General features: G+C 37.6%; 1 protein-coding gene across 5 annotated transcripts in view; it reads left to right on the top strand.

Moving 5' to 3' along the window:
• Positions 1-14,744, top strand: part of LOC115235373 (protein tramtrack, beta isoform-like) — a 72,594-nt gene that overhangs the window by 55,390 nt on the left and 2,460 nt on the right. Inside the window, exons 5-6 of one of the 5 annotated variants that reach the window (XM_029807130.1) lie at positions 11,594-11,671; positions 14,227-14,437. The exons of 1 other annotated variant lie outside the window; for it this stretch is intronic. In XM_029807130.1, the coding sequence (XP_029662990.1) occupies positions 11,594-11,671; positions 14,227-14,243 (95 nt within the window). In that variant the 3' untranslated portion in view covers positions 14,244-14,437. Of the gene's footprint in view, positions 1-2,521; positions 5,323-11,593; positions 13,928-14,226; positions 14,438-14,744 lie in introns of those variants that run through there. 3 more of the 5 variants (XM_029807129.1, XM_029807127.1, XM_029807128.1) reach the window with 3 other exon arrangements.

Genomic DNA, 14,744 nt, shown 5'->3' on the forward strand with positions numbered 1-14,744 from the left:
CCTGCACGTTTCGTTCGTTGCCGATCGCATAATTTGTCGCGATCGATCGTGTGCGTCGACCTCGCACACAATCGTGTTCGCGACGATGTCCAAAGACCGGGCAGCTTTATTTTTTTTTCCCGTAATGAGAAAACGAGCGACGATCGCCGATACTTTTTAACGAGTGTTCGGGGAAAGTCGCGCGATCAAAACGATATGAAAGGTTCGCACGGTTAGTGTGTGCGCTCAGATTTAATTACATAATTATAATATATATAAATATACATATATAAATATTATATATATATAAAATGGGAGCAAACGTGGTGCCAATTTCCTCCCGTAGACGCTGCTGCCGATCGGTCGAGACGGCAGCCGGAAAGAAAATATTAATGATTCAATTAATTATATATCTATTAATTATAAAACTGAGTCGCTGGAAGTAATTCATTCGATACGCAGGGTGAGTTGTATAGTTGTTGAAGAATTTATAGTTGAACTTCATATTAGATTGTAATCTCGTAAAATATTACATACGCAGCGCCTTCGGGAACCAGTAGCAATATTTAACATTTACGCGTGCACATCTACGCACGTACGTGTTTCTTAGTCACATTACACGCAAAATATACACAGATACATACACACATATTTGCGCACGCAGATATACGGGGCGTAAGTCACGAGCATCGGCACCGCGTCCGCGATACACGCAACATGCATACACGCGAGCAGCAGGAACACGCGTATACGCGCAAGTAACACGCAACGCAAATCGAACGACAACGAAATTTCTGTCCTTTTATGCATACGTTCGTAAAATTTTCATAACGTTGCGCAGCGCGCTTTGCATTCCTAATATGAACTTTAACTATAAAACGCACGTTACTTGTTAATTAACACCTAAAGTCTATATAATATTATAACGGTTAAGCTGCACGCCGCGTTATTATAAAATAATGCGACCGCTGGGTAAATAGTGGAAATCACGGAGACATTCCACGAATCGGGACTTAAGTGCGTAGGCAACAAAATAAGGTTTTATTATATTGGATGATTTATATAAGTACTATATTATTTTATACTTTATATAATCTATCACACATTAATAATCTATCATTGGTTGAAGATATAGTTACGTTAAAGATTAATTTTTATTCATGGGATGGTCATACGATATTTGTATCGTCGTTGCACATTGATATTTAATTGGTTGGGGTGCAATCTGTTTGTTCTTCTTTCTTCTTTGTTTATTTGTTTTTTTTCCCTTTTTTTTTTCTTTGTACATCGTGGAATTTACGTGTATCGTATGTATATATATATATACATACTATAGCAATGGTAAAAGGAATACACAAATAAATATACGCCGCTCGAAAAGAATTTAGAAATTATTTCTTCAAACATTCATTTTAACTGATAAATATCTGATATTTTAAAGATATTTTAACATCTTATTTTAACGCGTGTCCAAGCTTGATATTTACGTTTGCGATTTACGACAGTATTTAAGTGATTTTAATGACGCTTGATTCTGTAACAGAATTGTCCGAAGAAACAATCTTCTAATTACTTTGAGCGATGTATAGCCACATTTATTTACACACATGCACACATGAGAGAAAAGAGGAGAAGCGTCTCACGGGTAGACGCGGGATTACACGACAGATACATGAAGCTTTTCTTATTGAAACGAAAGCGTAGCGACCCCCACAGCGTCTTTTCAGACAGCGTGATTCACTTTAAGGATTCCCCGTTTTACAGAAAACGCGAGATTAAAAATAATTGTTAATTTGCGAAATTATTAATACCAAATTCAAGGCCAAAGTCGAAGGCACTTTCTGCATTCGAACGTCACAATTATAACAGGGATAAAAGCATAGCGACCCCCTGCTCGCCAGGAATGTCTTTTTCCGAGACGGCCGGGAATCTTTCGCGATTTTAAATCTAAAAAATTCTTATTGAGACACACTTATTCTATTGTTCGCGAATGGCAGATACGTGATCGTATATTCTACGGGGGTCGCTAAGAAATATATACACCTAGGAACACGGACCTACACATGTACAATGCATGCGTATACATATACGCAGAGTCCGCTAGCTATTCAAAGAGCCAAACCGCAATATTGTGATGAAATGATATTACCGTCAATCTTTTCTCTTTTTTTTTTTTTTTGCAAAAAAAAGGGGCACTTTGCATAGTTAAGGCTACCGAACACGCATATATATCTATAATTTAATAATATATAACCAGAATATTAATATATTATTTCCAGATTATTGAGTATATATACATATATTAATATATTGGATAATTTATTTTATTTTGTTTTATCGTTTTATGATTTTATATATATGTTATTCACTGTTTATATATACACCGCGCAACATTATATTGCAATAAGCGACACACGCAAGATTTATTTATTGACAGGTCGAATTGAATCGTGTTAAACTGCACTTGCAGGCCTACCTCCTTGGTTGAGAGATCACACACCGATCGACTATTCTTTGCCTTGTTTTTTTCTTTTTTTTTTAGCTTTGTTCATCTCTTTATCACTTCTACGCGACGCATTAGACGACGAACAGTTTGGCGCCGATATGTATCTCGAACATCTATTAATTATGATTGCCGAATGTTCCGCGCGTGTTACCGCAAAAGCTGATAATAACTTTCATTAAAGGTATATCTTAAAATTAAATCTTGAAATTTGTGAGATATTAATTAATGAATTAAATTTCTATACAAAAGATATAAAATTTAATTCTGTGATTGGAAATCAGCATTATCTTATAATCCCTCAGGGATTGATTACAATTTCGGGCTTAATAATTTAATAACACGAGATCATCTCTTTCACACAGAACGAGAGAGAAAATTTTAACGCGAAAGAAACAAAATCTGGAGGAGAACAAGAGGGGAAATAATTTTTACCAACAACGCCGATTTTTTCAGCTATTCCGTCCTCGAAAACAGGGGTATTCAAACTTGACGCCATAGAAAAATATAAGATAATCTATTAAAATAATATCACTCAATGGATTTATTGCGATTGTATTTTAAATTAATCATTAAAATTAAAAATACCAATATTTTTTCAATAAAAGAGGATTCTTGTTGTTATTTTTGACTAAAAGAATAATTGACGTTGCGCTTTTTAATAGGGACTATAGAACCGTTAAAATCGTTAAAAACAGGAGAATATTAATTAACGATCTGTAAATTTTTTCTAAATTCTTGAATCGAAAGGTCCCTGAAAGAACTGCTCGATCAGCTTTTTGCTAGCAAGGCGCTGTTTGAGAGCCCCTGTATCAGAACGTCAGCGTGATATTTTTCCGCATGTTTCCACGATGCTCTCGATACGTCAAACTCGTATAAACGATGAGCGACAGCTATAGACGGCGGCGTGGCCGCGGATTTCGGCGCACATGTGATTCTCTCTTTCTCTCATGGTCGGTGCCTCTCTTCTCGGTGCACCACCCTACACGGTGCATTGCGGGCTCCCTTCGAAGAGAGGGAGAAGGAGAGGGAGAGAAAGAGAGCGAGATGCTCGTGGACGGGATCAATGTTTCATCGTGCGCGCGAAATTATGGCCCAGCCAGCAGAGTCGGGACGCGCGGTTATACTTAATTGGTTGACCGCGACAAAGTTTAACACCAGAGTTTGCTTTTCATCTTTCGTTCTAATATTGCGAAAGTCAACTCCGTCGCCGCTGTCGCACTATCGTCATTAGAACGCAGTCGTTGTTAGCCATTCGGTGGCTTGCAGAGGGACTCCACCCTCGCGGAACTTCCGCTTTTGTCGCTTGTGCGAGTGAACGTTGTAAGACGTCGAACGAGCGAAATCATCTCCGCAGCATCAATGTACACACACTTTTAGATGTTTTTAATTTTTTAAATGAGAACGTTGAGCATCGTCGGAGTTCTCGTGTTGCACAATTATGCAGATCGATATGAAAAGTCACGCAACACGCTAATAATGAATAAATGATATTGATCGGCGAGTTATTGCGTGATTGTTGCAGTTTTGTTTTTTAACGCGCAGTAACATTAAATCGTGACTTTGTATCTCGTCAAATTATGCCGCGTCGTTATTATTCATAAAGATTTTTTTTTATCACTACACGGATCTAATCGTACAGTTTATATGAATGAAATGATTACATGTATATGACGAATCATTAATTGTTACAAAGTCAGCCGCGCGAAAATCTACAAGTATAATATTATAGCGTAACGTAAATGATGTGTAATATTGAAATAACATTTGATTTTGCATTGCGCAATATTTACACAAACAATAATGATGTATTTACACAGTTACACGATTATTATTCAACAACAATTTGCGATTCGTATACGACTTTTCGCCCGTTCTGTATTTACATACGCGATTGGACGTTCGTCGACGCACGGCTGCTATCAATTTCCGGAATTATTCATACACGAATTGTCAAATGCCCGCAAATCTACAAAGCATCTGACAACCGGCATACGCAAATGGTACTTTATACACGCGCACGCATGTACAGTTTTACACATATAAAAGGATTATATCGCATAACGTCGATGACGATTCGCGAGAACGATTTTCTCCGTTATCGAATGAAAAATCGCTGTGCGAACTCTAAAGAGATTTTAATGAAATCAGTTCTACGGAATTAAATTAAAATTCGATAAAAAATCAAATGTATACAATCAGATTCTGAAATTTCGGTCTTTAAAGCTTTATATATTAATTCTTTTCAATACTTTTAGACTTAAAAATTTTCTTCGAGCTTCTGAGATTATCAAGTTTTTTTATAAATTATCTTTTCTGAAATAATTCTTGTAATTTCTCTCTGTGTGTGAGTCCTTTCAAAATTATTCATGCACGAGTCCTAGTTGCTGTTGTAATTTCGTGTTTCATCATGGACCGGAAATCTGACGCGCGCTTTCACGCCCGTATCGATCGACTAACTCTCACGACGATCGAGAGCGATTACATGCATACACACGAAGCACGATGTTCGGCATGCTACGTATTCCAAATATTCACGGATAAATAGCTGAGTGAATTGCCGCAATGACGGAACCAAATGGGAGGCGAAACGCGGTTTTACCAGAGAGCATCGTGAAAACATTGTGAACCAGTGTCTTTCAAACTTTTCCGTACAAGATTTCTCCGAAATGCATGTCGTTTTGAGTTTTAGATATCGTATCCTTGATTATGATATGATTGTAATTGTTGGTTATTGTTTTATTTGAATCTCCGAAAATCTGAAAATTTTAGCAATCGGATATTTTTCTCGTGGAGATAGTTGCAGAAATTACGTTATATTGCTAATCGAAGTTTTGGAAGAAAAAGATACAATCTGTTCTTTTAAAAATATAAATTAGTAATATAGAAAACAAAAATATATTTAATATCCGTTTTTTAATAAAAAAAATTATATTTTATTTATTTATAATGTCGTCGTTTCGAATAAAACAAATCCCCGATAAAAAGCTTATTCAAAACGCGCGATCCAATAAAAGATATAAATTCTGTCAAATCTTTCGTCCAAGTGTTACGAACCAAATAAATCGACGACGCTCATCGTCGCGACGTCAAAATCGAAAGTTTATTATATAGTGCGGTTTTTGTTTTAATGTAAATGCAAAAAAATTTTATTGTTCATTTTAGAAGCAGTTTGCGATCGGTTCGTTGCTCTCAACATATTCGAAGATCCCAATATATTTTCCGTTAACAAATAACTGTCCTTTGGAATATGCGTGTTGACTGCTGGTTATTCGACGCGACAAGACGTCGTATTTCGTTTTGAACGGTCCTCGGGAAACTCGGTGCTTTTCTATGCCCCGTCGCCACTCCGGCGCCGTGCGGTGCAGTATCGACATGTGATTCTCGAAAAAGAAGGTCCCGGGGAAAAGCCCGCCGCGAACGATAAGCGTTATGGAAGAACGGGAGGCAATAACCTTTGGCGGAAAGTTTATTTTCCTGGGAGTGGCGTGACGCGCGCGCGAGAAAACGAACAAGACAGATTTCTATAAAGGTCTTCTTTTTCTAAATCCCGTGACTTTTGTACGACCGCTCTCGCAGAATTTCCTCTTTTTATCTACGAACTATATATACATATATAGACGGCCGAAACTTCTCGCTTTTCGTTTTTCCGCGAGCAGAGCATCGGGGAGGACGAAATCATGAGAGTGGAACTTGTATACAGGATGTGTGTGTGGGTGGGTGTGTGTGTGTGTGTGTGTGTGTTTGTGTCCTGAAACGACATATATATATATATATATACATCACTAGCATGGGTGCATCTTTCTTGTCTATATTTCTCTCGTCGCTGTGTCTGAGAGGAGAGTAATCTTAAGAATATTTAAGAATCTAAACACACACGAAATCACCAAAATAATTCTTAACGTACAATCATGCAAGTGTCAACTTTTATAAATGTTCGTATATATTTCATATGCAGTGTGTCAAAGATTCGAACAATTTTAGGCTCTAAATGTGTGCGAAACAACCTCTATATATATAGAGAGATAATTTTAACTAATCTTTATCTATATATAGAATATATTATAGCTAAGAGACGCACGAGATTCAAGAAAGTAAAATCCTGCTAGTGATTTATATCTCTGTTAGAATTACTTTACACGTGTAAAAGCTCGCATATATGTCCAATCGTATATGTATTCGTGCACGGATAGCCAAAATACGCGTACACACACGCGACACATGAAAAGTAGTAGGAGAGGAATATATGCAGGGTTGGGTGAAAGAGAGAGAAATACTCGGCACACAATTTTACAAAATAATATTAAATCGGCCTGCGTGCTGTCGTTTAACTCGGCCGCGGGTCATCTGGCTGTTATATCGAAATCTTTTATTAATTAAACGAAAATTACTACGATATATATATTACTATTATTATCACTACTGCTGCTACTACTGCTATTACTATTACTACTATTGCTATCACTATTACTACTACTACTACTACTACCACTATTACAATTACTATTATTACTACATATAGGTATTTATATATTTACAACTGCGTGGTATGGAGTGGAACATTGTGATATAATAGATTGGTGCTAACACCTTATTGAAATTGAGATAAATTTAATGAAAAATAAAAAAAATTGTGCAATATATATTGCGATAGTAAAAAATGCGGGGCATGGTGTTGTCGCGCGGTGGACAAGTTGCGTTCTCCGGATACTTTGAGTGGCGGGAACGGGCGGGCAAGGACGAACGAGTGGATAATGTTTCTCTTGAGTTTTCGAAATCCTCGAATTGCGCCCCGGAAATTCATTCGATTCGAGCGGTGGTGGACGCGCGTAGTTGAGTAACGCTCGAATTTCGACCGCGCGATCTGCGGAATGCGGTGACTCGACAGCGATGCCGAATTACTCGGGATCGATTACTCGGCCTTTGAACACGACCGTGGAGTAAAACCGATCAGGAAGGATCAGATTGCACAGACACATTAAGTACTTAAAGAAATTTAATTCTTTCACACTTAACTTTTAGTCTCCCCTTTAGTCTAAAGAGATTCTTCGAGAGCCTTTGTATCAGGCGAAAAATTCTTGAAACTGTAATTATTATTAGATTGTTAGATTTCATCCTCAATGGTTTGCAAGTTATGATCCTTCGATTAAAAGTTATATATCGATGTTCGTGCTTTTACTCAACTAATGCGCCTCAATCTCAGCTGACGATGGGGCTTTGAACTGTCCTCAGAATTGCGTGGATCGTGGGCCGGCGATCGAGGAGACGTTCTAAACGATTGAATGCGAGAAAAGCGAAGAAAGAAACTATGGCTGTGCAAGTGAACATTATGAATGTAGTTAAATAGGCGTTACCTAGGGAATTAGGCTTAGCTGATAGGATAAAGGGCGCGTTTAGGCGTTTTGTTGTTTTTTTTTTGCCACCAAGCGACAGCACCCCCTGCCCCCTTTGTACATTATTAAACTAAATAAAAAAAAAGTACTATTATTAATATCTCTTTATATAATAATATATATATACAAATTATGGATTAACTATGGATATATATGTATATACACACACATGATATATGTATATATATCTATCTTCATATATATATATATACATTTTGTTATTTTTCTCGGGGGATGAATAAACTGTAATAATTGTAAATCATAACACAATATAGGGGATCAGTGTTCCCCGCGAGAATACTGAACGTGTTCTACTCATCATTAACAAAAAAAAAATAAAATAAAATAAAATATGAATCGGCGCGACTGTCAGACTGAAAGTTGTGATTTTACACGGCGCGCGTGTAAATATAGAAAACGAGCCTCTAAAAGTAGATTCGATGTTATGAACGAACGGCGAGAGGAAAAAAATCGTTATCCGTTGCATTTTTTGCATGTTGTATGATAACGTGAGGACGAGTACGAACGCATATAAGAGGGAGAGAGAGAGAGCGAAAGAAAGAGGAAGTGTGAAAGAAGAAACGAAAGATAGAGTAAGCTCGAGTGAGAGAGACAGAAAGAGAAAATGCGTGCGTGCGTGTGTTGAGAAAAAAAGGAACCAAATCGCGATCAACATCTTTCCTTTTTTTTTCCTAACATGTCTCGTTCCTCTTTCGACACACGTCAAAGAAAAATATGCATCACCGTTCTGTTGCGCTCAACACACTAAAAAGCTCAAATGTCTGTAAATTTACGCGGGAGCTGATTCGATCGAAGGAATCGTAATCGATATCGGAATCGTGATCGCAAATCTTTCGTTAACGTGTGTGTATCAATCTTTTTTTTTTTTTCTCGTGACACTGTTTGTCTCGGATCTGTCCCCTGCCACTCCCTTTTATTCTTCTCTTTTCGCCAAACTTTGATTTCGACTCCTTATTTCCGGTCTTTTCTTTCCTTTCACCGTTGTCACTCGTTTCGAAGATTCGAAAGCTTTCCGACAGTGCAGTTACTTACGGGGACACTATATATCGTATATAAAAGCGATCGATCGATTAAACACTCGGATAAAAAGGAAGCAAAACCCGCCCGAAGCGTATGTTTACGAATGAAGTCTATGAACGTGGAAAACAAGCGTTTCGATTGCACGATCGTCGTCATTGTCGTCTTTCTGGACCGGAAACGATGGCGAGTGCGACGATCGATAGCGTCGAAGCGGCGGGTTGCTTGAGAAAGTTGATATATTTTTTTGTTACACACATAAACAGTGGTCATTTGGCTCGAAACGTACAATAGGCAATATTTAGCAAAGAAAAGGAGAAAATGAGAAATTCGCAGAGGAACTTCTGACCATGCCAATTAAGGGAATGAAATATTTAAGGCGTTAATCGGTTTTATTACGAGAAATTATTCTTATTACTATTTCTCTCTTATTGTTATATTACGATTGTATTTTTATCCTTATGATTATTCTAACATAAAGTCTCTTATGTTTACACAACTACATTATTATATACATCTTTAATTCTAGTGTAGATAATACGGATGATAATGCTGATGATGATAATGATGATATGATGATATGATGATAAACAAAAAAAAAAAATGGAGAATTAATCACATGTGCATTTAATGTATTTCATACTAATTTTTTGATTAAACATAATTGTGTGTTAACCGAGCCGTCTATCTTTCTTTTTTCTTCCAGATCATATTTTTCCCTATTCGACGTTCGCACGGTGTTTGCCGAATAAGCGTAATTGTTAATCCAACCGTTTACCTTTCTTTTTTTCTTCCAGATTATTTTTTTCTCTGGTCGTACAATGTTCGCCGATTAGACATATGTAATTGTGTGTTAACCGAACCGACTACCTTTCTTCTTTCTTTCAGGTCATTTTTCTCTCTGACGTTCGCACGGTGTTTGCTAATTATGTTGTTTACACTCTCGCTTATATATATATATATATCTTTTTTTAATTTTTATAATTAATATTTACGTCTTCTACGTTTCTGTGCTTGTCGAACACCTTGGGAAAGTTATGACTTGTAATTTTGATTTAAGATGAATTGGTAAGATTTTTGCGAAAGAGCATTATTAGATATTAAACAGCCGTATATAATACAACGTTATTTGCGTGCATGGGATAACGTGATCGCTGTGTGCTTCATGACAGCTACTTAATCGCAGTGTCTGCAACGGAGCGTCTGTTAGGAATCATGTTCACTTCAATGCCGTGGACTACGACGACACCTTATCATTTAAGCTACGCTGAATTATTTCGTCGACTAACCCGCGCGATAACGCTATTATTGGCGCGAAATAATGCAAGGAATAACGTTGCTGCGAATACTTTTGTCGTCCCGTCACAAGATTAATTTACCATATGATATAAGAATCACTTTTTACTCCATTTCTATTTGTTTTTATTTTTAATATTTTATGACTGTGATTGTGTTGTCGACTGGATAAGAGAATGTGGAATTGCAAAAATCGATCAAAGTATCTTTCTGAAAGCTTCTCGACAATTTCGAATTCTAAATTCTCTGAGAATTAACATTCCTAGATTTTTTACTCTTCTGGATTACTTAGTCTATTGCTCTATTGGATTCGCGATTTCGTAAAATTCGTAAGTTTGTTATACCGCTTGAATCTTCGATCGTCTCGAGGGCATTTGGTTTATCACTCGAACGTAGGTCAGATCGCTGTAACGGCATGATAGACTCGGGCAGCTTACATTTCCGAGTCACGTGTGCGCGCGCTCTTATCAGGGCTCCGATTTTACGTCAACGTGTTGATGCGTATATACGAGTATGTTATGTACGGCGCGTTTTCGCGTGCGATACATATCGGGAATATGTTCTCCGCGATCTTTCTTTACCATATGAAAGACTGCGGATTTTTACGCGGCTCCTGAGATTCGTGTTGCGATTGTGATCGTCGATCGCGACGTTCTTGAGGATTTATGCCAGTATGAATCCTCAAGAACGCGTCTCTACCAGAATGTGTCACTTCTCGGGACATGAAGTTGCGTGGATCTCAATCTGGAACAGAATCGTGACTGTCGATCCTATCCTGCAGATTCTATAAATCGATTTTTCATTTTCTTTTGCAGACTATGTTACGAAGTGATTGCTTCTTTTCGGGTCTCATGACGTTCAAAGGGTATACTTTTAATCTTAGATGAATGCTTAGATGATCGAAAAATCGTTTTGTGATTTTTCTCCGAGATCTTCAGCGTGTTCGAATTCATCAATATTTGAAATTTTCGGTTCGCTGGGTATCTTCAGTTATTCCAGTGTCCTTTGATCTCTCACCGCTCGAATACGTAGTTTGATCTCACCACAAATCGCACGTCATGTTTATCAGTGTGTCAACGTCGTACGCACAATCAGGTTCTCTACAATCTACAAGATTGTCACGCATCCTTATATGCATACGCCACACGCCACGGGAGATGGATGAAATAAACGGAATAATGATGACGATTCCAATCTGACAGTATAGTGAGTCTAATCTTTGACATCAAGGGGAAAAATTTGGCGGGAAATAAAAAGAGAGAGAGAAAGAGAAACGCGCAAAAAGAACAGGGTCGGAAATAGAGCGATGACACGCTGTGCGTGGAAAGAACGGGCTAATACGAGGTGCTTTGCTGACACTGTGGTTTCTGTTGTTGTGTTGCAGAGCTGAAAAATTGGCGGATATCACAGATATTTGAGAGACAGAGTAACAGCGACGAGAGGAGGCGGTGCTCGTTGTGCGGTAAGGTCGTGACAAACGTGCGCAATCATTATTACGTACATTTTCCCGGAAAGTATGCCTGCCCGCTCTGCCCAGCGGTGTACACGCGCAGCGACACCCTACTCACGCACACGCGTACCAAGCACGCGCGCATGCACGCGCAATAGCGCACGCACGCGCCGCAATATCACGCCGCGTATTTCAAGCTGCGGATCTAGCGCGGATCGCGAGAGATCGCTTCGTCTTCCTCTTCTTTTTCTTCCTTTGTCGCCGCGTCCTGCTCCTTCTCGCCAGACGCGAGTTTGTTGGTTGACGAATAAATCATTTGTGATATTACGCGATATATCGGAGGAACTTTATCGTTAGATGAACAAGATTATATGTATATTCAAAGGCGGGGAGGATTTGAGAATATGAAGGGATCTTTGGCGTCTGACAGGATCAATGTATAAGGAACAATCGTAAGATGATCGAGCATAAATCCGTGAATCGAGGAATGTAGAAGCATAGATTACAGTATCTGAGGATTGGAGAAACTGAGTCACATGCTGGAGGAGGCAAACCGCTTCATTAGGAGCGCTTTGTGGAATGTCAGAATGATTGTGCGTACGGCGCTCGCTCCCTCCCTTCCTTTCGAGCGATCGATAATTGACATCGCATTTAGCGCTATTTAAAGACTTTTTCAGACTTGAGTAATCGTAAAGACCGTGTGATTCCGTCATGTCAATATTAGCCTTTACCTCTTTTTCCACCTCGCTGCATTCCTTCTTTCTATCTTTCTCCCTTTCTTCCGTCGACAACGGAAGCTGCCTGACGAACCAAGTACTTGAATCTTGGGATCTCAAATTTACACCGGCTATATTTACACGAACACGCGTTTTTAAATCTCCTTTCCTATCTCGTTATTCGCACGAGCGCGAATTAACTTGCAAAAGGATTCGATGCGCTTCCGGATGGCAGGATTTAAGGACGGATCGAAGAAAAAGTCGAGGTAGATGAAAGTGGCAATCTTCTCGTTTCGCTTTTCCTTCCGTAATTATGATTATTCTTATTTTGAATAATAAATATGATATAGCAGGAAGAATAAACAGCGAAAACCGAGAAACATTATTCGATATTAAGTCGAATTTCAAATTGATTTTTCTTCAGGAGATATACCTATATATAATTGAAAAATAATGAAATTTCCATTAAGTTTAATTACGAATGAATGGTAATTAATATTGATAATTATTGATATTTTATGAGACATACGTTTGTGTAATTACAGATGCATCGCGGTCTACAGATAATATATAATTATGTGTTATTAGCTCTCTGCGTGTATAAATTTACATGTAAGAGAGTTTGATATACTGGAATTATTGCACATGATATATTTTAACGAAAATTACTTATAAATGTCTCTTTTGATAAAGAATACAGCCGGGATATAGATAGTGCCATAATTTCGGAGCCATAAAAGATATACTTGATATTTATTAATATCGAATTTTCAGAACAGATGCAATATCCATTCAATCTTCAAAGGAGATTGCATCTTTTATCAAATACATCTTGCATAATCAGATCAATAATCTATCCAATTCAGCACAAATTTATAGATTTACATAGACACATAAAACGCACATAAAGATCCATAGATCCGCAGCTTCTTGTAAATAAATAAGAATATATTGTCAATGTGCAATGTATATTGACAATGTGCAATGTGCCGAAAATGCACGTGTTCTTCCGTCAAAATGCCAAAGACAATTCGTGGAAACGTGTTACATGCGTTACATAGTAATATAAATGAACGGCGACGATGTAATAAGCGTCTGTGTTAAGTTTTCTAAAGAAGTAGAGTTTAACTTTATTTTTTACTACTTGTACCTTTGAATCCCTTCGATCGTTTCCGGCGAGACCAAACTCTCGAGGGTTTTCCGTGTTATATATTGCGTTATTTCTCATTCCAAGTCTCTTTCTACGAAATCAAATGAATTATCTTCCCGTGGGAAGAAAACGCGACGGAGACGTTTATCTTTGACGTTCAAGAACGGAGGATGAAAATTAATGAAGGATCGATAACTTGAGGAACCGTAGATAAATCGCTCTCACATTTTAACGAATAAGAACAAATAATTCGAATCAGCTTTAGCGCGTACATATGTACGGTTTAAATCGTGCGACTAATGGCCAATTATATGTATAGAGTTAAGGAGGATTGACAAGGGTTCTTTGAGAAATGTAGATGCTTTATGAGACTATTCAGTTAAGAGATGTATTATATATATATATATATATATATATATGGCAGACACTTTTGTATGCGAATCGAATAAAAACCTTGACTCTTGGCAAAGCTGCCTCTTTATTGTTGTTGAATTGACTCGAAATATATATATATATATATATATATATTGTGTGTACGAAATAAAGGAGTTAGTATTACAATAATTTCGAGGATTTCAAACGAGGAAACACACGTTATCGTTAACGCCATTCTAAACGATGGCATTCTGACAGTTCTGTAGATTTTAGATTTTATTATTACGTGAATTACCAATGTGAATTATCGGATGCTTCATTCGCAGGTAATCCGTTTCAATAATCGATATACGACGTACCTTTGGTAAGGGGGAGGGAAGGGATTGAACTGGTATTTGACGGCACTGCAACGCCTTAATCAACTATCTTGATTATCCTCAAGTGCTCACGAGCAGTACTACGAGCTGTATTGAATAAGAGATAATTTATATGCAAATTGGTAAAAACTATAATTTTCCACACACAATTATTAAGGAACTCCGCAGGATAATCTTATTTAGATTTATTTGTCATTTTTTTAGATTATGAAAAAATGTATGTCGCGCGGATATTCGCAAATTTATTTTTATTATTATTTATTTTTTTGTTTACAGTTATATGTGTTGTAAATGTAAAAATTTTGTCCCTCAAACGTGTCACACCTGATATATTTAATCCCGACTTTTTGATCGCTCCGTATATAGTGCGCGTGATACGGTCTCTAAACTTTTTTTGTCAACACTGACGACGATAAGAGCCTCACACAAGCGTGTGAACTCTCTGCGTTTTCTAGCACGGATTATTG

This window comes from Formica exsecta, unplaced genomic scaffold (assembly GCF_003651465.1).
Source record: "Formica exsecta isolate Colony F162 unplaced genomic scaffold, ASM365146v1 scaffold218, whole genome shotgun sequence".
Classification (NCBI taxonomy): domain Eukaryota; kingdom Metazoa; phylum Arthropoda; class Insecta; order Hymenoptera; family Formicidae; genus Formica; species Formica exsecta.